Source organism: Meles meles, chromosome 6 (genome assembly GCF_922984935.1).
Source record: "Meles meles chromosome 6, mMelMel3.1 paternal haplotype, whole genome shotgun sequence".
NCBI classification, from domain to species: domain Eukaryota; kingdom Metazoa; phylum Chordata; class Mammalia; order Carnivora; family Mustelidae; genus Meles; species Meles meles.
The window spans coordinates 17049371-17075605 of NC_060071.1; the positions used below are offsets into that span (position 1 = coordinate 17049371).

The 26235-nt window shown below is 46.7% G+C and overlaps 1 protein-coding gene and 1 pseudogene across 1 annotated transcript in view; one reads left to right on the plus strand and one right to left on the minus strand.

Moving 5' to 3' along the window:
• Nucleotides 1–864: 864 nt before the first annotated feature.
• LOC123944190 lies at nt 865–3103 on the plus strand (annotated as a pseudogene).
• Nucleotides 3104–9417: 6314 nt separating this feature from the next.
• The window catches only part of LOC123943285 (protein FAM169B-like), an 87752-nt gene continuing 70934 nt past the window's right edge, over nt 9418–26235 (minus strand). Inside the window, exons 6-9 of the mRNA XM_046007314.1 lie at nt 20584–20766; nt 16766–16897; nt 12167–12255; nt 9418–10876 (exon numbers count right to left, since the gene is read on the minus strand). Coding sequence (XP_045863270.1) covers nt 10691–10876; nt 12167–12255; nt 16766–16897; nt 20584–20766 — 590 coding nt within the window. The 3' untranslated portion in view covers nt 9418–10690. The remainder of the gene's footprint in view (nt 10877–12166; nt 12256–16765; nt 16898–20583; nt 20767–26235) is intronic.

Below are 26235 nucleotides of genomic sequence, written 5' to 3' on the forward strand. Positions count from 1 at the left end.
GCCCCAAAGAGCAGCCTGAGTCCCGGGTTATGCAAGTGTCGTGGGGACGCCTGAGCCACTATATCCCCAGTGGAAAGCAAATGATTCCCCTTGTGGCCAGGAGCAGCAAGACACGGATAATGAGGCCATCGCAGGTGTCGGCATCACCTCCCGGCAGTGACCAGGTGAAGCACCAGCGGATGCCAGTGGGGCTGCAGGGCCAGAGTCCAGGTGTCGAGGTCCAATGCGACCCACATGGTTGGGTCCCTGAGACCAGAGACACTGACAGGACAACTGTACCTGTGAGCTGGTGCCAGTGTAGGCAGGACAGATCCAGGCCAAGAGGTGATGTCCCCTCCTTGCCAAGGCCCCTGTCCCAGGCAGCCCCAGAAATGAATGAATGCTCACGGAGGGAGGCCGCAAATGGCCCGAGTTCCACCTACAGGGTTACATTTAAGTACGTTCCTTAAAGCATTTCCTTGTGTAGTTTACGTGGATTTAATTTTTACAGATTTCTTTTGTTTTTTAAAGATTTTATTTATTCAAGAGAGAGAGACACAGCAAGAGAGGGAACACAAGCAAGGGGAGTGGGAGAGGGAGAAGCAGGCTTCCCACAGAGAAGGGAGCCCGATGTGGGGCTCGATCACAGGACCCTGGGATCATGACTTGAGCCGAAGGCAGATGCTTAACAACTGAGCTACCCAGGAGCCCCCAAATTTTTTCTTTTTAAAAAAAGGTCTTGGACCCAAGGCGAGGAGCTGCGAGCCAGATGAGGCAGCGGCCGCGCGCGTGCCGGGCTTTCCTCGATCTCGGGGATCTCAAGGGGCGAGGGGACCACCGGGGAGGGGGACCGGAGAGCCGCGCTGACGCACGGCGCGCCCCTTCCTGCCCCTTGCATGCCCCTTCCTGTCCCCTGCACCATGAGCTGGGGCACGGAGCTCTGGGACCAATTTGACAACTTAGAAAAACAAACACAGTGGGGAATTGACATTCTTGAGAAATACATCAAATGTAAAGGAAAGGACAGAGATTGAACTCAGCTATGCAAAGCAGCTCAGGAACCTCGCAAAGAAATACCAACCTAAAAAGAACTCGAAGGAGGAAGAAGAATACAGGTATACGGCTTGTAAAGCCTTCCTTTCCACCCTGAACGAAATGAATGATTACGCTGGGCAGCATGAAGTTATCTCCGAGAACATGACCTCGAGCATCACTGTGGAGTTAGCCCGCTACGTCCAGGAGCTGAAGCAAGAGAGGAAATCGTACTTTCACGACGGGCGGAAGGCACAACAGCACATAGAGATCTACTGGAAACAACTCGAATCAAGTAAAAGACGCTTTGAACGTGACTGCAGAGGCAGACAGGGTGCAGCAGTACTTCGAGAAGATGGACGCTGACATCAATGTCACCAAAGCAGCTGTGGAAAAGGTGCGACAGCAAGCTCAAGTGCGTCACCAGATGGCAGAGGACAGCAAAGCCGATTACTCATCCATCCTCCAGAAGTTCAACCATGAGCAGCACGAGTATTACCATACTCACATCCCCAACATATTTCAGAAAATACAGGAGATGGAGGAGAGGAGGATAGTGAGGATCAGGGAGTCGAAGAACACGTACGCGGAGGTGGATCGGCAGGTGATCCCGATCATTGGGAAGTGCTTGGATGAAATCGTGAAGGCAGCGGAGTCCATCGATCAGAAGAACGATTCCCAACTGGTAATAGAAGCTTAGAAGTCTGGCTTTGAGCCTCCCGGGGACATCGAATTTGAGGATTACACCCAACCGATGAAACGCACTGTGTCGGATAACAGCCTCTCGAATGCCCAAGGAGAAGGCAAACCAGAGCTCAAGTTTGGTGGCAAAGCCAAAGGAAAGCTATGGCCCTTCATCAAAAAAACAAGCCTCCCCCTCCCTACCCCCCCCCCGGCCTCTGCCTCACCCTCTGCTGTTCCCAACGGCCCCCAGTCTCCCAAGCAGCAAAAGGAACCCCTCTCCCATCGCTTCAACGAGTTCATGACCTCCAAACCCAAATCCACGGCTTCAGGAGCCTAAAGCGTGGGCTTTCTCTCAAGCTGGGTGCCATGCCTGAGGATTTCAGCAACCTCCCGCCCCAGCAGAGAAGGAAGAAGCCGCAGCAGAAAGTCGATGAATTAAATAAATTCAGAAGGAGATGGATCAGAGAGACGCCATCACAAAAATGAAAGATGTTTACCTAAAGAATCCTCAGATGGGAGACCCAGCCAGTTTGGATCACAAATTAACCTAAGTGAGCCAAAATATAGAAAAACTGCGACTAGAAGCCCAGAAATTTGAGGCCTGGCTGGCGGAGGTGGAGGGCAGGCTGCCGGCACGCAGCGAGCAGGCCCGCCGGCAGAGTGGAATATTCGATGCCCAGAACCCGGCCACGGTCAACAGCTGCGCCCAGGACCGCGAGAGTCCGGATGGCAGTTACACGGAGGAGCAGAGTCAGGAGGGTGCGGGGAAGGTTCTGGCCACGGACTTCGACGACGAGTTTGACAAGGAGGAGCCCCTGCCCGCCATCGGGACTTGCAAAGCCCTCTACACGTTCGAAGGTCAGAATGAAGGGGCCATTTCCGTGGTTGAAGGAGAAACGCTGTACGTGATCGAGGAAGACAAAGGCGACGGGTGGACCCGCATCCGGAGAAATGAAGACAAAGAGGGTTATGTCCCCACTTCATACGTCGAAGTCTATTTAGACAAAAATGCCAAAGGTGCTAAGACTTATATTTAATACAACTTAAAAACTGTAAAAAAAAAAAAAAAAAAAAATGGAGTTGTCTGTCCCCACAACTATGACTGTTTGTTCCGGGCAGTTCTTCCAAAGCCGGAGGACCCCAGGGTGCGTGCTGTCCCATGGCCACGTGGTGGGCCGGTGGGCGCTCGACACCCGAATTTCCTTGGCCGGTTTTGACTATAAGACGTTTCACTTGCTCACGTAATAGGACAAGGAAAGCTGCCAACTGCCCATTTACAATTTTGTCATTTGAACTCAGATAAACGGTTCTTCCTCTGGCAGTATCTGTAGGTATAAAAAAAAAAAAAAAAGTTGCCTTCTAGCTTCTAATCGCTATTTCTGAATTTAAAAAGTTCACACACATCAGCAGGGTGTTTCTCTCTCGCAACTGCCGTGAACGCAACCCCCTTAGGATGTTACGTTTTGAAACTTCATAACTTGAACCACACTCGTTTGTTTGATCTTACAGTCATTTGCTTTGGAGGAAGTCATCAATAAAACCTCCCCCTCCTCGAGGAAAGAAGACGAGTCCTATATTGGTACTTAAAAAAAAAAAAAAAAAAAAAAAAAAAAAAAAAAGTTTTATTTATTTTAGAGAGAAAGAGAGCACAAGCAGGGGGAAGGGCAGGAGGGGAGGGAAAAGAAGAGTCCCCGCGGAGCAGAGAGCCCGATGTGGGGCTGAATCCCAGGACCCCAGGATCATGACCTGAGCCAAAGGCAAGACTCTTAACCAACAGCCACCCAGGTGCCTAATTTATACAAGTTTTATACAAATTTTCTAAAGTTACAAATATAATATACACATTTATATGTATATGTGTGTGTGTGTCTGTGTGTGTATATATATTCAATGACATGCTTTTTACCTGCTCTGTTGGTACCCTGAGAATCCAGCAAACATTCCCCAAATCAAGCAAGTGTAGAACCAAGAAGGAATAATAACCAACCAAGCCTATTCCTGCAAATCACACTGAGCCAGGAAGACTGTACCACACTCCACCCAAGGACATGCCTTCTAATCCCATGAAGTTTGAACAGAGTCCGCTAAGACCAAAGGAGCCATCTGCTCAGTGCGCACCTCACACAACCTCTGTGAGCTGCCCACCAGTGAGCAGGTGCCACAAGTTGGGGCTATGACAGCCCCAAGAGTCTGCAAGCTCTAGAGCTCATCTGCACACTGCCAAGGGTCACTGCTGGAGAGGTAACCTTCTAGAAAGCCTGAGGAACACATTCAGGGAAGTCTTCCAGTTGCTGGGCCATTTGTAGGATTTTTCTTACATGAAATTTCGCTTTCTGAGAAGGTCTCATCTGATGCTGCAAAAGACAGAAAGGCCCGTTGCCTGGATGTTTGGTTGGGTGCTGGGCTTGCAGACCCTCCGTGGGCATTGCTGTGGTTTCCAGCTCTTTTCTCTTGCTTGGCTACGGTGACAGATTGTGCCTGTGTAAAATGGTGGAGGGGGAAAGGGAGGGGGAAGAGGAAGGTGGCCAAGGAATTTCATGGCTTCTCAACATGGAAACCTAGATACCTAACACCAAAACTTCCAGATGCTGACCATCTCTCCCTAGAAAGAGAACTAAATCAAAATCAACTTTTAGAATATATCTTGAAGAAAATGGGGGTTTTAGAAGTTGTTTCATAATCTGTTGGGTCCCTAAGGTTTCTGCAAGTAGCTGACCAGTTGGATTTCTTTCTCATCCCAAAGGGCATGTTCTGAAAGCCTTCCGGAACAAAATATCTGATGCTAAGAAAGCCTAAAACCCCAGTCTCTGAAAGGAAATCTGAGGCCCCAGTAGGCAACAGTGAAGTCCGTCACTGCTGCCAGACCCCGAATCCGTAAGGCAAGCTTCTGCAGGACCATGGACTCTCAACATCCTCTGCCTGCCTTGTGGCTGGTTTTTCCCACGCAGCATAATGTGTTTAAGGGTTTTCCATGGTGTAGCGCATATCAGTACTTCATTCATTTTTTTTTAAAGATCTTATTTATTTGACAGAGAGATCACAAGTAGGCATAGAGGCAGGCTGAGAGAGAGGGGGAAGCAGGCTTCCTGCTGAGCAGAGAGCCCGATGCGGGACTCGATCCCAGAACCCTGAGATCATGACCTGAGCCGAAGGCAACGGCTTAACCCACTGAGCCACCCAGGTGCCCCACTTCGTTCATTTTTATAGCTAAATACTATTCCGTTGTATGGATATAGTACATTTTGTTTATCCCTTTATCAGGCTTTGGGTCTGATTTCAGTTTGGCTGTTATCAATTATGCAGCTGCTTTAAACACCTGTGTGTGAGTCTTTGTGGCCACAGTTCTTCGGTTCTCTTAGTTATGTACCCAGAAGTAAATTTCTGGATCATATGGTAAGTTTGGGGTGCAGCGACGCACAAGGCACTGCACCTCTCACAGGACATGGGCCTGGGATCCAGAGATGGCTTTCTTCTAAGTACTGACTGCTTTGTAGATTTTTCTGTTATCACTGTGTAATCAAACAACTTTCTCCCTAATAATGCCCTTTAGATGGACGGCATTTATAAGACACAATCATTATTACTTCCACACCAAACGCACAAGCCACCAAAGAAAAGTAGATAAACTGTGCATCATCAAGAATTCAAAATGTTGCACCTCAAAGGACACCATCAAGAACGTGAAGACGGTTTAAGCTGCTGCCTTCGGCTCAGGTCATGATCTCAGGGTCCTGGGATCGAGTCCCACGTCCGGCTCTCTGCTCTGAAGGGAGCCTGCTTCCCTCTCACTCTCTCTGCCTGCCTCTCTGCCTACTTGTGATCTCTCTCTGTCAAATAAATAAATAGAATCTTTAAAAAAAATTTTAAAAAAACTTTAAAAAAAATAAAAAAAGAACGTGAAGACACAACCCACAGAATAGGAGAAATGATCTGCAAGCAATACATGCGATAAGAGACTTGGTTCTGAAATATACAAAGAACTGTTACAACTCAATAATACAACAATCCAATGAAGAATGAAAAGAGCCAGTAGACGTCATCAGCCGTCTGGGAAGTGCACATGAAAACCAAGGAGATACGAGCTCTCTGGAACTGGGATGGCGGCTCGGCAAAAAGACGAAGAGCATCAAGCACTGGCTGGGATCAGGAGACAGCAGAACCCTCACTGCTGGAGGGAACCGAAAATGGTGTCATCACTTCAAAAGAGAATTTGGCAGTTCCTCAAAAAGTTAAACGCAGAGTCACCTGATGCCCCAGAAACTCCATCTCGGGTATGTACCCAAGAGAATTAAATATGTCCACATAAAGACTTGTGCACGAACATTCACAGCAGCATTGATGGTAATGCCAAGAAATCAATCTAAAAGTCCACTAATAGGAGGTACCTGGGGGGGCTCAGTTGGTGAAGCAACTGACTCTTGATTTCGGCTCAGGTCATGGTCTCAGGGTCGTGAGACGGAACCCCATGTCAGGCGGGGAGTCTGCTGGTGATTCTCTCTCCCTCTGCCTCGGCCCCTCCCCAAGCTCACTCACATGGTCTCTCTCTAAAATACATAAATAAACCTTTTTAAAAAATAAAAAGTCCTCAAGGCATCTGGGTGGCTCAGTGGGTTAAAGCCTCTGCCTTCAGCTCGGGTCATGATCCCGGGGTCCTGGGGTTGAGCCCCGCGCCGGGCTCTCTGCTCGGTGGGGAGCCTGCTTCCCCCAATCTCTCTTCCTGCCCCTCTGCCTGCTTGTGATCTCTGTCAAATAAATAAATAAAAATCTTTAAAAAAAAATAAAAATAAATAAAAAGTCCATTTAAGTTAAATTAAAAAGTTCATTTAAAACAATTATAGTCCATTAATTAATAAACAGGTAAGTGAGCAAAATACAGTATATATCCCTACAATGGAGTATTATTCAGCTATAAAAAGGAACAAAAGAGGGAGGAGGAAATAGAATAAGATGAAATCAGAGATGGAAACAAACCATAAGAGACTTTTTTTTAAAGATTTTATTTACTTATTTGACAGACAAAGATCACAGGTAGGCAGAGAGGCAGGCAGAGAGAGAGGGAGAAGCAGGCTCCCTCTCGAGCAGACAGCCCAACGCGGGGCTTGATCCCAGGACCCCGGGATCATGACCTGAGCTGAAAGCTGAGGCTTTAACCCACTGAGCCACCCAGGCACCCCACCATAAGAGACCCTTAACTACAGGAAACAAACCCAGGGTTGCTGGAGGGGAGGTGGAGGGGATGGGGTAACTGGGTGATGGGTGTTAAAGAGTGATGGAATGAGCACTGGGAGTTACACACAACTGATAAATCACTAAACTGCACTGCAGAAACTAATAATAGCCTGTATGTCAATTAATTGAATTTAAATTTTAAAAAACAAACAAACAACTGATATAAGCTACAATGAGAATGAACCTTAAAAACATGACCAGGGGCACCTGGGTGGCTCAGTCGGTTAAGCATCCAACTCTTGGTTTCAGCTCAGGTCATCATCTCAGGGTCCCGAGATCAAGCCCCATGTCGAGCTCCACCCTCAGCACAGAGTTGACCTGTCCCTCTGCTCCTCCCCCACTTTCTCCCTCTCATGAACAAAGTTTTTTTTTTTTAAATCCTTAAAAGGGGCACCTGGGTGGCTCAGATGGTTAAAGTTTGCCTTTGGCTCAGGTCGTGATCTTCAGGTCTTGGGATCAAGCCCCGTGTTTGGCTCCCAGCTCAGCAAAGAGTCTGCTTCTCCCTCTCCTTTTGCCTCTCCCCCTGCTTGTGCTCTGTGTCTCTCTCTCAAATGAATGAACGAATAAATTAAATAAATAAAAACATCCTTAAAAAACATTATGCCAAGTGAAAGAACTCAGATGGAAATGACCACACAGAGTATAATTCTACTCGTAGAACATGTCCAGAACAGACAAATCTATATAGAAAGTAGGTTTGTGGTTGCCTTGGGCTGAGGGTGGGTGGAAAGGGAGAGACTACTAATAGGTACAGCGTTTCTTTTGGGGGTACGGATTGTGGTGTTGACTGTACAACTCTGTCAATATACTAAAAACCATGGAATTGTATACTTCCAATGAAATTAACTTTATGGTTTGTAAAATACTGATTTAACAAAAACAACACAACACACATGCACACACAACGCTTTATGGGCATTCCCCACACAAGCTACATGGAAAAGAACGCTGCCCATGGCCCCAGACCCAACCCAACTGTGTCACTGGCTGGAGAGGGGGTTACTTGGAGCTTCAGTGTTTCCTTCTAACTCTGCAGGGTTTGTCTTTACATCTTTAAATGAACTACACCAACGTGTCAGTTCTTCTCCCTCGGGAGAATGCTTTTATTTAACAGTGATGTCATCAAACCCCTGAGACATTTTCATCAGTTCATTTCCATATAAACACAAAGCACCAGTCATTCACCCTGAACAGTGCCAAGTTCACAGCAGACACCGAGTCACACATTGAAGATCGTGTCTGCCGTAGGGCGCCCCCTGGTTGCAGAGTCCACTTTTATGGTCTGTGCCTCCTTCACAAGGGGCCCACATGCACTGGAGACTTCATGAGGTCCCCCTATGGAGCTCTAAACTCTACTTCTTTCCATTGGACTCCTCCCTCTTTCGAATGGGTAAAAGACAGACAACAACTCCAGGAGAACACTCTAGAAGAGACCCTTTCAGAGAGAAGAGTTTGAGTCCAGGAAACACCTTTCACTTATCTATATATGCCCTGTGCCCAGCACAGAGATCAATCCTGAGCAAGCATACTGAATATTTATTGTACATCAGGATGGATGGATGGAGAGAGGGATGGATGTATGGAGAAATAACCAGGCCGATGTGGGCAGATGGATGGACAGACATGTAGGTAGGTGGATGTGATGGATGGATGGACGGACGGACGGACAGACAGATGGATGGATAGATGTCAGGACGGATGGAAAGACAGGTGGGTAGATGGACAAATGAATGGAAGAATGAACAGATGATCAGAGGGGTGGATGGACAGACGTGGAGAGATGGACAGTTGATTCCCTCAGATGAATGGATGGGCAGGTGAATGGACAAATGTGGACTGATGGATGGAGAGACAAGCGGGTAGATAGAGGGAGGGATGGCCTGACAGCTGGGTAGATGGGTGGATGGACAGATGGCTGGGTGGACAGATAGATGGAGGAGTGCATAAGTAACAGGTCCCATCCAATGCACCCTCTGACCACTCAGAGAAACATCAGTACGTTGTCAGCACAGGTGGTCTCCTCTCCATCCCCAGGCTCCAGGATGAGCTTTACTACACCCCCAAAGAGCTGAAACTGTTCTCCATCCATCTCCAGCATCTAACCACAGAGGAAAAGAAGGAAAGTGTCACCCCTGACCCCCGGGGTGATGTGTTACCATTCATTCCCCACAGGTACTAAGGACCAGCTCTACACTGGCACTGAGGACACAAGGGGAAACTGAGGCGGCCCAGGGCTGACCCTGTGGGTGGCTCATGGAAATCAGAGCTGAGTGCCTAGTGCTTTGAGGTCACATTGGAACGGGAGGAGGAGGTGGTCAGGAAGGGACATTTAAGCTGAGATTCGCCTGACTGACCAGCTGTGTGTGCATGTGTGCGCGTGTGTATGTGTGTGTGTGCACGCATGCACAGGTGGGGTGGGGGAAGGAGGGAGAGACAGAGGAGAAAGAGGACGGAAAGAGAGGCAGGAGGACAGGAGGAAGGAGGGAGGGAAAGGCACACATCCAGGGCAGAGCAAGTGTGTGAGTGCTGACCCCGAAGCAAGAGCACAGGTGTGTCTGAGACGGAAAGCCCAGGCAGTCGGGATACAGAAGTCAAAGCAGGCAGGCCAAGAGATGGGAGCAGTCGTCGGCGCCCCAGGTGCTCCAAAGACAGTGATGAAGCCTCAGAGGGGTGTGCTCAGTGTGGCAATCGGACTTCCATTCACCCGCAAGTAGGGGCTGGGACTGGGCTGCCTGCCCGCCAGACGATCCAACTGGTTAGAAGGTTAAGAATCCTACTGAGCATCAGCGAGACTCGGCCAACTGCAGAGAACAGCAACTTCTGGGGAGCAGGCCCCAGGCCTCGGGAAGCAGCCACACTGCGCCTGACCCTATGGAAGGCCTCCCTGGCCTGTCCTCACCAGGGCCTTACGGGCAGGGTCCTTGGCTCAGCTTCGAATCCCCAAGTGCATGCCTCGAGCAGGGGGCGCAGGCAGCTGAGGCCAATGTCACAGCAGGGGGCGGCCACTAGCTGCCTTGACCTCATGGCACCGAACGCTGTCTAAAGGCCAGCAGCACAGTATCTGCTCCAGTGGCTTCCCCTCTGAATGAGGTGACGGCTAAGATCCTGATGCCCGCCTGGAGCCCACTGTGAGCGCCTCCTGTATACTAGGCCAGACATGGGCCAGGCGCTAAGGAATGGTGTGCACCAGGCAGTCCCCGCCACCGTTCTCGGGGAGATTCCACTCTGGCTGAAGCTTCTCTGGAAAAGAAACGAGTCTCCCTAGAAACCCGTCTGGTGTCTATGGTCTCACAGTGACGTCTGAGGTAGGGCGGGGTTGGGGGGAAGGGGGTAAACCTGAGACAGATTTCTGCAGTGGAGACCAGAACGGGCGTAGCCCTTCTCAGAGCTTCCCTGCGCTTAAGAGGCATATCCGCGTGGTTCTAGAACAGTCTCTACCAATTCACCCCAGGTAACAGAAACTGTATTAGGTTTAACAAACGCACTTCTGAGATCTGAGCCAGGAAAACGGCTGCTTGTACCTGCTTTTTGGATCTCTGTGCTTGAGGAATAAAGCACTTTTTTAGGCTTTCTAACACCTGAGCCCATAAAACAAACCCGAGGTGGGCAGGGTCTGTGCCGTCCCTTTCTCCTCAAAGGACAACACAGCAAGGGCAGAGGCCAGCTGCTGGGTGTGCGAGCAAGGAGTGACAGAGACAGCGCTCACGCCCGTGTCCCCCAGAGCCCAGACAGGCCCTTCGAAGAGGCTCGGGTTTACCCCCAGGAGTCAGGAGTTGGGCCGCAGGTGCTTCTGCTGGGACTCCCAGGCCAGCCCCGCCTCCACCGCCGTCCTCTGGGCCTCCTTGCCCTCCGGCTGGGCCCCACAGGCTCCTCCAAGCCACCCCGCTGCTGTTTCTTCCACTCCGCAGTCTTGATCGCTCTTTCTCTCTTCCCGTTCTCCACGGGTCCTCTCCTGAATCAGAAAACAATCAACACAGCTTTCCGATGCTGCCGTAAGGGGCCTGACGGTGTTCTGGCCAGGCCCTTGCACGCGCTGCGTGCTCAGATTCAAGCCAGATGAGCCGGGCTCCAGCGCCGCAGCCAGCCATGGGGACGCCGTATTTTGTTCATCAGATGCTCTGAGGACCTATTTACTGGTGGGAATGTATTTCCCGGCAGGAACTGAAGAGCATATCCATGGAGATCAGAGAAAGAGCAAAGCAAGGAAGCACTACTTTAAAAGGTGGCACTCTTACGCCTGAGTCTGCGGACCTCCCCGGATCCCTGGCCGTGGCCGAGACATCACACCGAACACCTCCTGCTTCCTCTAATGGCCTTCAAGGCGTACAAGCGAAGTTGGGGATCAGCAAAGAGGCAAAACATAATACTCTCGCTTCAGTGGCCTGGAAAGGCTGTCAATGAGCCCCTTTCTCCATTGCAAACCAAGGAAAAGGAGAGCCCTTCTCTGCCAGCTTTTCTAAAGCAATCCAGCACTTACTGGATAGCTTATGCCTTTGATGTTGAGACTTCTACCCCTGTACCATCTACTTTCCAAAATAAGCAGTACTGCTCACAAGTTACAACTGCATGTTCTGGAGTTTAAAATTATTAACAACTTTTTCGGACTTCAAGAGCAAAGACCCTTCCATAGCAGAAAATGGATGTTACCAGAATTGCCTTGTATGGGCAAGGGTCTTTCTTGGCTTCAGGAAAACACTTAATGGGATCACATCACTTCAAAGTCTTATAAAACACTGAACGACAGATAATGGGCCATGAATTAATACTTCGTCTCCGTCCTTGTTCCCAGTTCTCTTCTCCCACCACTCTGAGTTCTACAATAATGTAATGCCATATTCTATTTTCTAGCATCGGGGCTCAAGGGACAGAGGAGGAAAGAAAGACATTTGTCCACACATTTGCTCTGCTTAAAAGATGCTGGTCCATGGCAGAATGTGAAATTCAGATTTTTCAATATTTCCTACCAATGCAAGGTTACAGCTGATTCCCATGTGCTCTGTTCAGTTCTGGCTTCATGAGAGCTTGTCAAGCTTAGAGAAGAGGACCGTGAAAAGTCTAATCACAAAGGCCTCTCCTCCTACCACAGGACAGAGCCCTGAGTATGAATCAACAACTCACTGCCATGGAGAAGCCCAAAGCCAAGGTGATTAGGAAGGTGCCTTGCAGGTTTAGAGCTCCCCTACACAAGCACGACATGATTGCTGGGAAAACAGTTCCTAGAATGACACATTCATGACCATACCTTCTTGCCTTCTTCGGACTGTCCGGGTCCCTCATCTGGAGTAGTCTGCCCTTGACTGCTCACATCCTCCTTGGCATCTCCTGGGTGAGCTGCCCTCCCCAAGCAAGAGAGCAGGATGAGCAAATGGGGGTGGTTCCAAGGGAGTGGACAATCAAAAGATTAATAATACACTGGGGACCCCTCTAAAAGCACTGATCACCATGACCTAATTCCATCCTCTTGACTTACAATATGATACCTGCTACGGTGCCCTCCAGAGGACTGGGAAACCTGCCAGGTTTGGGAAGACGGGAATGGATGGTTCTACTCAATCATTTCTGAGCTGGAATACGATCTTTTCTTCCATTATTCAGACATTAAATGGAGTCAGTTTCCAGTGCTACTCTTGGTCCTTCTCTATGCTCACTGGAATTTTTACTCACAAGAGAGCCCATAATCACACTTTTTAATTCAGCTCCCCTAACTCTCTTACCAAATCAGTTCCAGTTTAGAAAGGGATGACTTTCTTATCCCACTGTGTACTTTCCTACACCCCATAATCTCTATGTGGAGGTATGTGTGTGTTAAGAGGGCATTCATATCCTTTAGAAAAAAAATAATAATCGGTTCCCCCATTTGAGCTGAAAATGCAAATGAAACACATTGTGCAGGGCGCCTGGGGGGATCAGTCAGTTAGGCATGTGACCCTTGATCTCAGCTCAGGACTTGATCTCAGGGTTGTAAGTTCAAGCCTCATTCTGGGCTCCACGATGGGCATGGAACTGACTTAAAAAAAAAAAAAAAAAAAAGAGGGGCGCCTGGGTGGCTCAGTCATTAAGCGTCTGCCTTCAGCTCAGGTCATGATCCCAGGATCCTGGGATCCAGCCCCACATCCTGCTTGGCAGGAAACCTGCTTCTCCCTCTCTCACTGTCTCTCTCACTCTGTCAATTAAATAAATAAATAAAATCTTTAAATTAAAAAAAAAACACTTTTCAAATAAGAATATATTATTTAGTTGCTACCTATATACATAAATTATAAAGTTTATTTACAGACTTTATGAATTAGCCAACTTTGGTTTGGCAAAACTGAGTAAGAAGTATTTAAAAATAACCACATACTTTAGTGCTGTCTTGGAGTTTCTATATAATGCAGTAATGGATGCCCACGTACTTCTCTTTGCAAAAATGTAAGCTCATAAATGAGTTCAGAGACTCAGCCAGCCTTATTCACCACTGTATCCTTATTACCTCTACCAGTGGCCTGGCTTTGATAGATCCTCCATCACAGTAACCCACTGAATGAGCGAGAAAATACGTGAACAAACAAATGAGGGAATGAAGTAGACAGTCCATTATTCTCTATACTTTCTGGTGTGTGAAACTACATTTTTATGTGATAGGGACTAAAGCATGCTAGAAAACTACCAAATGTTTACTTGTACTTTATCCCTAACCAATAAAGGTCTGATAATCTTTAAAAATAATGAATGCTCTAATTTGGAAGCATCAAGATGAGAATCTGAGAAGCAATCACACAGGTAGGTCAAGGTAAGGTACCATCCACGAGTGATCATACAGGACACAATAGATGAAAATGGCCACTAGAGGGAGCCGCATGACCTTTCAAAGAACAGCATTAGGAAAAATCCATCCAGTATGGTGGTTCTGCTCTCAGCACTTCCCACCATAGCTCACCACCATAAAATTGCTATTACTACTGCACTATATAATGTCCAACTCACCAGAACAAGCTGAGATAAAGTTAGAATTGCAGTTTGCTAGGATTCAGACTTTTAGAAAAATGACCCCACCTCCCAGCTCAAATATTTCACATCCTTTTGTGTACACTCTAGCATTAAAAATTAAATATAAACAGAGGAAAACTATTTCCCCTGTGGATGACAATTGAATCTATTAAAAAATGCACCTGGAAAGAAGGCAAAATTATAACCTAAAGAATAAAAAATTTATTTTTAAAACTGTGTGCAATTACTTCCTGTCTCCAGCCACATTTTTGTAAAGGAACTTTCAACTGCTGGAGCATTCAATTTCATCTCCTCCAGTAAAGAAACTTAAGGCATATGCAAGCTGAGAAGTCATACCAGATAGAATTATGATCCTATTGGTCAAGTTTCAAAAGCTTCGTATGTAACTGAGTGTAGGAAGAAAAACATTTCTCACAAACTCCTTCTCTCAAAAGTTCTGAAAACCCTGTAAATATTTTTGGGGCCATTAAAAGCCACAGATGTTATCAACAGGCAAGATCCATGCAAACTTTAAAAGACCTAGTCCATAAAGGTTGTTGCTTCAAAAATAGATTTTGAAAAATTTGAAAGGAGCACAAGTTAACGTCCCTTTGGAACCATGTAAAATGTCCATGCCTTACTTAGAATGTAAAAAGCAATTGGCTCCACTGGGCTTTTTGCTTACAGTTCTATCTCTATACCACATGAAATTGTAGGAAACCTCCAAAATAACAGCCAGAAATAAAGGAAGATAGAACTTGAAAAACAGAACAATTCAAGAAAGCAACTCTGAGAATCACTGATTAAAAACTAAAATTAAAATAAATGGCTCTGTGAGATTTCCAAGGCAAGAGAAGATTCCAGAACCTGCATTGTTTGGTGACCTGTGGGAAAACCTAATGGGCTAACACTCACAGAGTTCCATGAAGGCAGACAGACTAGAAACTGAGAAACTGCAGAGCATCTGGGCTAGTCTGTGATTGCATATGCAGCCCCCACTCACCAACCCGGAAAAAAAACCTGAAATGTCAGTGCTGACAAAATTGTTACAAGATGAAGCTGGCTGGCTGAAAACCTTCCTGAGTGAATTAAAATCCTGACTGCTGGCCCTGGGGGAGACAGAAGTTGTGGGTGAAACTGGGAACTAGCCATGATTTATACAGCCAATGAAAAGATCGTAATTTTGAATTTTATAAAAATTATAGTTTTAAGTAATCTAATTATATCCTAATTATAACAATGACCCTTCTTCCTTCAAAGGACTCAAAGTATGCTTCTGGAACATTCTCTGTGAAAGTTCCCTCATTTGCTGTTTTAAAGAGAGAGTTGGCAAATCTCAGTGAGTTAAAGTGACAAGTCTGGCATCTGACTTCCAGCTCAGTTTCCTGTGACCAGACCACACCAACTCAGCTCTGGAAATAACCCCCAGAGGAATTCTCTTCGGAGGAAAGCAAGCTCCCCAATTATGAGAAAACGTCCTCCCCCTGCCTAGCCCCCTCCGGCCTGTGCAATTTCCACATTATTTCCACATTCTGATATGCAAACTTTTTTTTTCATTCTCAGCCAAGGAACTGCAACGTCCAAGACACAAAGGCCTCATCCACGTGGGAGCTGCAGGCTCATTTGTGAAGCTCCTCGATAAACCCACTGGCTGTTCAGCTTAGTGCATGGGGATCCAGGCCAGCTCCCCCTTCATTTCTAGCTGTGGATGCCACAGGGCAAGTCACTTAACCGCCTCATTAGGATCACAGTCACAGTCCTGCCATGGCTTCCTTCCCAGGTGCCTGGTCACCCCATTAATATCTGTAAAGATCCATTAAGCCTTCTAGCTGAAAGGCACCATAAAACAAAACCTATCACTGTTATCATCAATAAACTCCAAGGCACTCTTCCCTGTCACCACCTAGGGTAAATCAGTTACCCACTGCCCCCTAATGAGCTACCTGCAGCCTGGTATATGGCATTTGATACTGACAAGCTTTCTTTCCCAGGAGGGAAGAAAAGCCAGCGCTTTCACTTTGGCCAGTGAACTTAAACTGTGAGAACCTACGGCGATTCCCACCCATACTTGCACCGGCAGCCTAACGCGCTCTGCTGGATCCAGCCCTGAATGAAGTGCTCAGTGCTCAGCCCTGAATGAAGGTGAAGTGCTCAGTGCTTCACCTTGAGCACTGAGCTAAGAACCACCAGCAGTGTGCAATCCATACTCGACGTGGGAGAGGTGTTAGACGCACTGTTAAAAAGCACCTCGGAGAACTAGACACCAGTATGTCTGGTCTTCCCACCCGCAGTCTCCCTTTTCCTATTCTCAATGCTCCAAAACACCCTCCATCAAAACCCCGCCGGCAACACAACGTGGAGCTCTAACGGAGGACAGTGTCTGTCTGTAACGGGGCTGCCCAAATAATATCGCCACCCAGCACCATACTATGCTGCCAGTAAGAAGGACAGAAAGGACAAGATACTCCTTTGCAGAATGCTGTCTATGCAACACTACCACTTACATTCGCATGTCATCTCCTACAAGGGGAAAGGGGAGGGGGCATGGAAGGCTGGTTCCTCACAACAAACCCTCGTGTAGCTTTCCAGATGGGTGAACCAGGTCCACACACTAATCTTCTAGGTTTCTGAGATCCCAACTAGTCATAAACGGGGATCCCCTCTGTCCCAGGGATTCTGATTTAGCTAAATTGGGGGAGATCTCGCACAAGGTTTAGAAACTGTCACTCATTCGGGAAAGGAAGGTGGGCCAAGGGCAAGAAGCCACCACTCTGACCTCCCTCCCTCCTCTGTTCTTGCAACCAGGATGGGCCTGACTTCATGGGAAGCATTAACCTGTGCTTCCAAGCGCACAGCGCTCACTGCGACTCACAGTCTGGAGGTCTTGACTGCTGCAGTTGAACCTTCAGCCAGATGCTGCCTCGCTGGCCCCAGGCTCCTGGGGGTTCCACCTCCCACAGGCGCCTGCGCTCCTCCGGATGGGCCAACAGGAACTTCCTGCAGACTGAGAATGCGCACGTGTGAGCCAGGAAGGCCCGCCCCCTCTGTCCTCAGGGGAAGACACTTCCGGTTCCTGTTGAGGCCCCGCCCACCTTGCTCTGGCTCTGTGCTCTGATCCCGCTCTGCGCAAGCTACAGTTTTACCGTCCCACCTCGTGCTCCCACGTTCCCCCACCCCATCTTAGCTTGGGGCCGCCTTAACAAAGGGTCACGCACTGAGTGGGGGGTTTCAACAACAGACTGGCTGTCTTCTAGTCAGGGAGGGAAGTCCTACATCCAAAGGTGGGAAGACGCTTGCAGTGGGTCTCGGTGTCGTTGTGCCTTCACGTGGTCTTCCCTCTGTACCTGAAGGCCCAGGCCCCTCTCATAAATAAGAACCTCTTCCTACCACTCTACTGAATCAGGGCCTCACGCACATGACCTCATTTAATCACCTCTTTAATGGCCCCTCCTCCTAATACAGTCACATGGGGTGTTAAGCTTCAACATAAGACTTAGGGGTACCCAGTTGAGCCCATAACCTCACCCCACACTGTCCTCTCCTTAGGCACTATCCTTCCTCCACTGGAACCTCCCCAGCTCTCCTCTCGCACAGAACCTTCTAGTGCATCCTCCACGGATGCCTTGATTCCAGAGTCACCTCAAGGCTTCTATGTCCACGTTCACAGGGTGAGCATTTCCACGGGGCAATGCCCCAAATCCTGCCAAATGGGAAGCTGCTCCTGGTCCTTCACGTGCCCATGGGGACACCATCGGGCCCTCTCCTAATACTTCCCGGCCCAGGGCAACAGCACAGATGGAAACCTCCAGAACCTGACACTAAGTATTCAGAAAGTGTAAGCCGAGCTAGCAGAGTGCTAGATAGAATGTTCTGCTCGCCTGTCTTGACAAATATAACTTCATAACAACAGGGAAAGCCAGTTTCAAATTTAGAATTTCTTGGACTCCTTGGAGTTTTGCATCAGAATGTGGCAACACCAAGAGAGCTGGCCCCCAGCAGGCAGCCCACTTGCTTCTCCTCCTACCCCTGCCCCACACACATACACCACAGGGGGCCTGTGCATACAAATGTGGACACCATGCCCACACTCCATCCACATCCCACCAATGGCTGCCCCTGGGATCTAAAGATATGCAAACTGATGGCATGGTCCACCCTGAGATGCACAGATCCGGGGATGGAGTCGGGCCCTAAGCACCACTGGTAGGAATCCTAGGGTCCTAGTACCTTGAGCTGGCTTAGAAGGAGTGATCTGGACCCAGGTAGGAGTATTCTCTTGTGCCCACAGATTCCTCACACCATGGAGAGAGACAGAGCTGCCAAGGGGCTCTAAAGCATAGGGCTGTGGACAGGAGTCCCTCTTGTCCATTCAAAGGGCAGGACTGTACTCAGTAAAGGCCAGTCAATGAAGGATGTGGTCAGTGCACCTGGACCCAGTCTTGATCGTCCAGCAGCTTCTTTCTCCACATTCTACCTGGTTTACCTACATGCCCAGATATAGCCAAGAGTGCTGTAAAAGCCTGAGGCCTCAGCATCCTTGGCTAGGCAGCTGAAGCCCCTAAGACAAGTAGCATGCTTCAGAATAAGCACCTTCATATCTTCTTTCTCTGCAACGCAGAGACAGAAAAGGGAAAACAGGGATCCGCAGAACACTGCAAGGGTCTTAGCAGCACTGTCCCTGGGGCAGCCTCCCCCCTGGAAGCTTCTATTACCCTGGGAAACCTGAGGTGGCTGCCCTGGGAGGCCAATGCACTCAAATAAAAGTCTCAGAGGCATAGCAAAATTAGGGCCACAGGAGGGACCCATAGGTGGCTGCATCAGTTAAGCAGACCCCTTCAGCTCAGGTCATGATCTCGGGGTCCTGAGATCAAGCCCCACGTCTGACTCCCTGCTCAGCAGAGAGTCTGCTTCCCCCTCTCCCTCTGCCTGCCACTACTACTTGTGCTCTCTCTCTCAAATAAATAAAATCTAAATAAATAAATAAGGAGAGGGACAAAAAGGACAAACGTGGACAGAGAACCAGCTGCCTAGGTTCTGGAACTTTCCAGCACCTCAAAGTGAGCAACACGGTGCAGGAAGCCTGGAATGCTCTTTGCAGAAATTTAAGGCTCTTCAGAGTTTAATTATAGACAAAGACTTTGGAAATACAAAGAAATGACTAAACCTACTTGAAATACGTTTCACCTGCTTTTCTTAGGACTTCAGAGCAACGGAAATGTCCTTATCTTTCCTGCCTTTTCTCTCGTATCTGTTGTCCCCATATGATAGTGCCACTGGAAACTCCATACTAAGGGCTCAAAATCACCTGTGGTTTTGACAATAAGTGAAACAGAACCCAATGTGGGGTGGGTGGGGTGCAAAGGGACCCTGGGGAAATACCATCAGAATCTGTTGCCCTTACTGACTTGGAATGTGATGTTTAGCATCAGAGCTTTTTTCATTTCCTCTGACAAATATATATAAAGCTTTCTCTTCCAGAATGTGGAAAGGAACTGAGACAGTTCATTTTAAGTCTCAACTTGACTGAGCCAAGGGTGCCCAGATATTTGGTCTAACATTATTCTGGGTGTGTCTGTGAAGGCGTTTTGGATGAAATCAGCATTTGAATCCGTAGACTGTGTAAAGCAGATTGCTGTCCCTCATGTGGGTGGGCCTCACCCAATCAGTTGAAGGCCTGAGTATGGAACAAAAAGGCTGACATCCCACAAGTAAGAGGGAACTCCTGTCTGTTAAGCTGAGACATCAATTTTTTTTATGTACATTTATTTATTTATTTATTTGAGAGAGAGAGAACATGAGAGGGGAAAAGTTCAGAGTGAGAAGCAGACTCCCCGTGGAGTGGGGAGCCCAATGCAGGAGTCGATCCTGGGACTCCGGGACCATGACCCAAGCCGAAAGCAGTGGCCTAACCAACTGAGCCACCCAGGCACCCCAAGGACATCGATCTTTTATTGTCTTTGGATTAGAACCAAAATCTTGTTGTTTGCTTTTCTTGGGTCTGGCACCTGTGGGCATTTGGACCCTTAGGACACCATTGGCTCTCCTGAGTCTCCAGTTTGCTAACAGCTACAGATCTTGGGAGTCTCAGTCTCTACACAAGGCGAGTCAATTTCTCATAATAAATCTCTTCTCTCTATATATCTACATCCTACTGGTTCTGTTTCTCTGGAGAACCCTGACCGATAGAGGGACTCAGTAGGTCAAGAATGGAAGAGGGGACTGTCTGCAATAGGAGCTACAGAGGCACTTGGGGGCTCATGCTGTCAGAGCTTGCTTTTTGCACTCCAGCTGCCCTCCCAGCTGAAGCTCCTGGGGATCCCTTGCAGTTCTAGTGGAAAGGACAAAATCATGGGCTCTAAGCTTCAAGTGAAGGAGCAAAGGCCCTCTGAGTGCCAGCAGCAATTAGCAGCACAGGTGCACTTCTCTGGATTCTGCCTCTCTCTGAGGTCATGCAACTTCTTTTTTATTCTCTCTAAATCCAGTTATTTCTCAGGCTGGGAGGGGCTCGCCCCCTGTAATGCAGCATAAAGCCTCATCTGTGCAGAAGCAATGGGAGAGTTCTAAGGAAGAAGAGAAAACCCAGACACCGAGAGTGCCAAGGAACCTCCCTCCCCCACAATCACCTAGAACGCACATGCATTATCCATCACCATTACCTCAACACTTCCTCCTGATACAAGGTGGGTTTACCTTGGTACATAGCAGGAGAAATCGGCCAGCTGATGCCCAGGGCTTCATCCTCTCGGTACGTCTCACAGAAGTCCTGCAGCATGGCCATGCCCAGGCCTTGGCGACGGTACATCCTCCTGACAAACACGGTATCAAAGACGGGCAGCAGGTAGCACGCACCCGTGCCATCACCACACAGGCTGCCTGTAGGGAAAGGAAGTGATATGCACTGGCCGCAGACTTACACCAAGCCACCAGGACCCTAAGGAATGCTTGCACAGCCAGGTCATTGGTACCACCTGGAAGAAGCGCTCACATCACTAACTAAACAAGACAGCAGTTCCTCCCAAACCACCAGTGCTCCAGCTGGCTGATCAGCCCACATGTGATTGATCGCTGGGAGTACAGCCACCAGACTATTGTACTGAAATGAAAAACAAACCCAGATGAGTGCACCATTCATGCGCCCAAGACCCTCAGATGCTGCCCTCTCTGCACGCAGGTCACGGAGACACTCGAAGCCAATGATGAGCATCTGGGTGACATCAAAGTTCCCCATGAACCCAGGGAATCCAGGCTGGGAGACCCACCTCTCTAGGGCATGGACTTGTTTGGTAACTCTAGCAAGCAGTCATCGCATCTTATTAAGGTGAAGTACATTTACCCTGCATAGACTAAGTTGTATTTCTCCTACAACATCAGTGACCTTGCAGAGCAGGAGAAGCAACAGCTGACACCCCTCCCACTTTTCCACCCTGAACTTCACTTCACTGCAACAAGCCCCAATTACCAGCATGGTTGCTGTTTCTGCAGTGGGAACTTAGAGTCACAACCAGTCATCTCTGTCATCACCCTAACCAGAAAATCAATGCTGCATGGAGCCTACTACAGCATCTTTCTCACTTCCAAACTGCACAGGTGCCTGTGCCCTAAATGCACTAGAGTCCAGGGAAAGAAGTATGTAGCATATTCAGTTCCTATTGGAAAAAGAGGCATTCATCCCCGCCAAGATTCAGATGGTGGGTAATTTCCCAAACAAACAAACAACAACAAAAAACTGATTGCAATTCTAATTGGCCAGACTGAGTTGCAGAGACATACACTGCTGTAGTTAACTGCAAAAATGGCCACAGTTATCTCCCTTCCTATATCCACATCCCTTCACATGTGGTTCTGAAGCACCTGCCATCAAGAGATCGGGTCTGAATGGAGTATTATGCCTCCATCAGAAAGGATGCATACCCAAATTTGTAGCAACATGGACGGGACTGGAAGAGATTATGCTGAGCGAAATAAGTCAAGCAGAGAGAGTCAAGTATCATATGGTCTCACTTATTTGTGGAGCATAACAAAGAACATGGAGAACATGGGGAGATGGAGAGGAGAGGGAGTTGAGGGAAACTGGAAGGGGAGATGAACCATGAGAGATTATGGACTCTGAAAAACAACCAGAGGGTTTTGAAGGGGCGGGCGATGGGAGGTTGAGGAACCAGGTGGTGGGGAATAGGGAGGGCACGTACTGCATGGAGCACTGGGTGTGGTGCAAAAACAATGAACACTGTTACGCTGAAAATAAACAAAAAAACAAAAACAAAAAAGAGATGGGGTCTGGCCTCATAGGGTCCAGTGCCCATCTGTTCCCTCTCATATCTCTGCCACTCACCCCAAGAACAAACCTGGACTAGCCTGTCACCATGAAAGAAACATGACCTGGGCACCCTGTGGTCTCAGCAAACATCAAGCCACCCGCAAATAGCAGAGCCACCTACTGAATGGGTTAAAACCCCATGGAAACTGCCAATCAAAAGAACAGGGAGCTGAATGGTTGGTTTTGTGGAAAAATGAATGAATAAATAAGTAATCTGTGGCCAGCGATCAATACCACCTAATTCACTTAAGATGGTAACAACAGAGTATTTGAATTTCACCTTCAGTGTTCCTGAAATGACACTACAAACTTGGGCTGGAATTCTATAACTACCAACTTTTACAGATGATGACAACAACATTCCCCAAATGATAAAGTCTTCCAAAGCTGAAAAGGCTTAAAATTAAATAAAAATACAATACCATTCACAATAATCTTTTAAAAGAGTCAGTATTTAGGAATACAGTTAACAAAAGAAACACAAGCTGTGAATACTGAAAAACTACAAAACAATTTTGAGAGAAATTAAAGAAAATCTAAATAAATGGAGACATTCCATGTTCATGGATTGGATGGCTCAATACTGTTAAGATGGCAATTCTTCTCAAACTAGTCTGTAATTTCAACGCCAGCCCTACCAAATGCTAGCAGGTATTTTCTTTTTTTTTAAAGAGAGTGAGAGAGAGGACAGAATGGGGGCAGGTGGAGGGGGCGAAGAGAACCTAAAGCAGGCTCCATGCCCAGCAAAAAAGCCCAACATGGGGCTTGATCTCAACACCCTGAGATCACGACCTGAGCTGAAATCAAGAGTCAGACACTTAACCAACTGAGCCACTCAGGCACCCCACCAGCAGGAATTTTTGTGGACAATGAGAAGCAGATACTAAAATTGTTATGAAATGCAAAGTCTTTATAATAAGCAACCCAGTTCTGAAAAAAGAAGAGTAAAACCTAAAGTTTTACACTACCCAATTTCAAAGTTTCTTACAAAATCAAGGCAGGTAAGTCAGTGGGATACTGGTGCAAGGATAGGCATGCTTATCAATGAAACAGAAATGAGCCCAGAAATAAACTTATACTTTGAACTTCAAAACAGTGCCCTTTTCAAATAAGGAAAAGACAATCTTTTCAAGAAATGGTGGTGGGATGACTAAACATTGATAAATCAAAAAAAAATTTTAAGGGAAGAAGACACTGGAACAGAACAGAAAGCTCAGAATTAGACCCGCACCAATACAGTCAAATGATCTTTGACAAAGGAGCAAAGTCAAGTCAGTGGAGAAAGGACCATCCCCATAAGTAATACTGGACAACTGGATATCCACATGAAAAATAATAATAATAATAATAATAATAATAATAATAATAATAATCTAGACCTTAAACCCTTCAAAAACTACCTTAAAATGAGTCACAGGCATAATGTAAAATGCAAAACTACAAAACTCCTAGAAAATAGCACAAGAGAATATCTAGATGACCTTGGGTTTAGCGATAAATTTTTTACATACAATACCAAAGGCCTGACCCATGGAGGGAAAAAATGACAAGCTGAATTTCATTAAAATTAAAATTTGCTGCTTGGTGAAAGACCATGTCAAAAGAATGAAAAGGCAAGGCATGAACTGGGAAAAAAACAGTTGAAAAAGACACGTTTCTCTGATAAAGGACTGTTATCTGAAATATGCAAAGAACTTTTAAAACTCAATGGTAAAAAAACAAACAACTTGATTAAAAAGTGGACCAAAAGGGGCGTCTGGTTGGTTCAGTGAGTTAAGCCTCTGCCTTCGGTTCCGGTCATGATCTCGGGGTCCTGGGATCAAGTCCCACATTGGGCTTTCTTCTCAGCAGGCGCCTGCTTCCCCCTCTCTCTCTGCCTGCCTCTCTGCCTACTTGTGATCTCTCTCTCTGTCAAATAAATAAATAAAAATCTTTAAAAAAAAAAAAAGTGGGCCAAAGATTTTAATAGAGGCCTCGTCCAGGAAGCTATACATACAACAGATGAGCATACCAAAAGATGCTCCACATATATGTCATCAGGGAAATGCCAATTAAACCAAGAAGGTATCGCTGCCCACCTAAAACAGTGGCCAAATTCCAGAACACTGTCAACATCAAATGCTGGTAAGGATGTGGAGCAACATTCCTTGTTGGGGGGAATGCAAAATGGTATAGCAACTCTCATTCCTCTCATTCCTCGTTGGGGGGGAATGCAAAATGGTACGGCAACTCTGGATGACAGCTTGGTGGTTTTTCCAAAAGTAAACATACTCATATCATATAATTCATCAATTGTGCTCCTTGATATTTATCAAAAGGAGTTGAGAACTTATGTCCACGCAAATGTTCATGGCACCTGTATTCATAATTGTTACAACCTAGAAGTAACCAAGATACCTTTCCATACCTGAACAGATGAATAAACTACAGTACACCCGGGTAACAGAATATTTAGTGCCAAAAAGAAATAAGCTATCAAGCCACAAAGACATAGAGAACTGTTAAGGCATATTACTTAGTGAAAAAAGTCAATCTGCAAAGTCTACAATTACACCAATGATAGAACATTCTGGAAAAGGCAAAACTAGGAAGGCAGTGAAAAGATCAGTGGTTGTCAAGGGGTCATGGGGAGGAAGGGACGAATGGGTGGGGCCCAGGAATTTTTAGGGCAGTGAAGCTATTCTGTATGACGCTAAAGGGTAGCTACATGTCATTATACATTTGTTAAAATCCATAGAATATACAACTCAAAGAATAAACCCTCATGTAAACTATGGGCTTTAGTTAATAATAATGTATCCTTCTGGAATGAATTGTGTCTCCCGGAAGTCTTACATTGAAGCCCAACTGCCAGTACCTTGGAATGTGACTATATTTGGAGACAGGGACTTTAAATGGTGATGAAGTTAAAGAGAAGTCTTTTGAATGAGCTCTTATCCAACCTGATGGGTGTCTTTATGAGAAAAGGAAATTTGGACACACAGAGAGATGTGCACACACAGAAGAAAGACCGTATAAGGACACAGTGAGAAGCAGCCATCTACAAATTAAGGAGAGAGACCTTGGAAGAAACCAAACCTGCCAACACCTTGATCTTGGACTTCCAGCCTCAGGAACTGTGAGAAAATTACTTTCTGTTGTTTGAGCCACTCAGTCTGTGGTATTTTGTTATGGCAGTCCCAACTGATTAATAGGTGTATCCATTTTGGTTTACAAATAGTAACAAATGTGTCACACTAATGTAATGCATTAATAATAGAGGAAAGTGTGTATGCATGGAGGAGGGTGGAGGGATGTTGGGGAACTCTCTGTACTTTGTCCTCGATTTTTCTATAATCTAAAACTGCTCTAAAAAACAAAGTCTATTAATTTTTTAATGTACTAGGTGTTTTTAAAAATTAAGTTGAACACTCACCTCACATCATATATAAAAAATTAATTCAAAGATGGATCTAGGCATAAATACAAGCTAAAACTACAAAGCTTTTGGGAGAAGACATAGAGGAAAATCTTCACAACCTTGGGTTAGTCAGAGAGTTCTTAAATTCAATACCAGAAGCATAATCAATTGACAAATCTGACTTCATTAAAGTTAACTTCTGTACTTTGAAGTTAGACGATAAGAAAATGTTTATTAATCACATTTCTGATAAAGGACATATCCAGACTACATAATACAATAAAAAGAAAACAAACAAACAATTAAAAATGGACAGATGATATAAATAGAAACTTCTTCAAAGAAGACATACAGGGGCGCCTCGGTGGCTCTGCCTTCAGCTTGGGTCATGATCTCAGGGTCCTGGGATCAAGCCCCACATCAGGCTCTCTGCTCAGCAGAGAACCTGCTTCCCCCTCTCTCTCTGCCTACCTCTCTGCCTACCTGTGATCTCTGCTGTCACATAAATAAATAAAATCTTTAAAAAAAAAAAGAAGACATACAAATTGTTAATCAATGAAAAGATACTCATTAGGAAAATGAAAATCAAAACCACGGTGCAAAGCTACTTTTGACCTACTAAAAA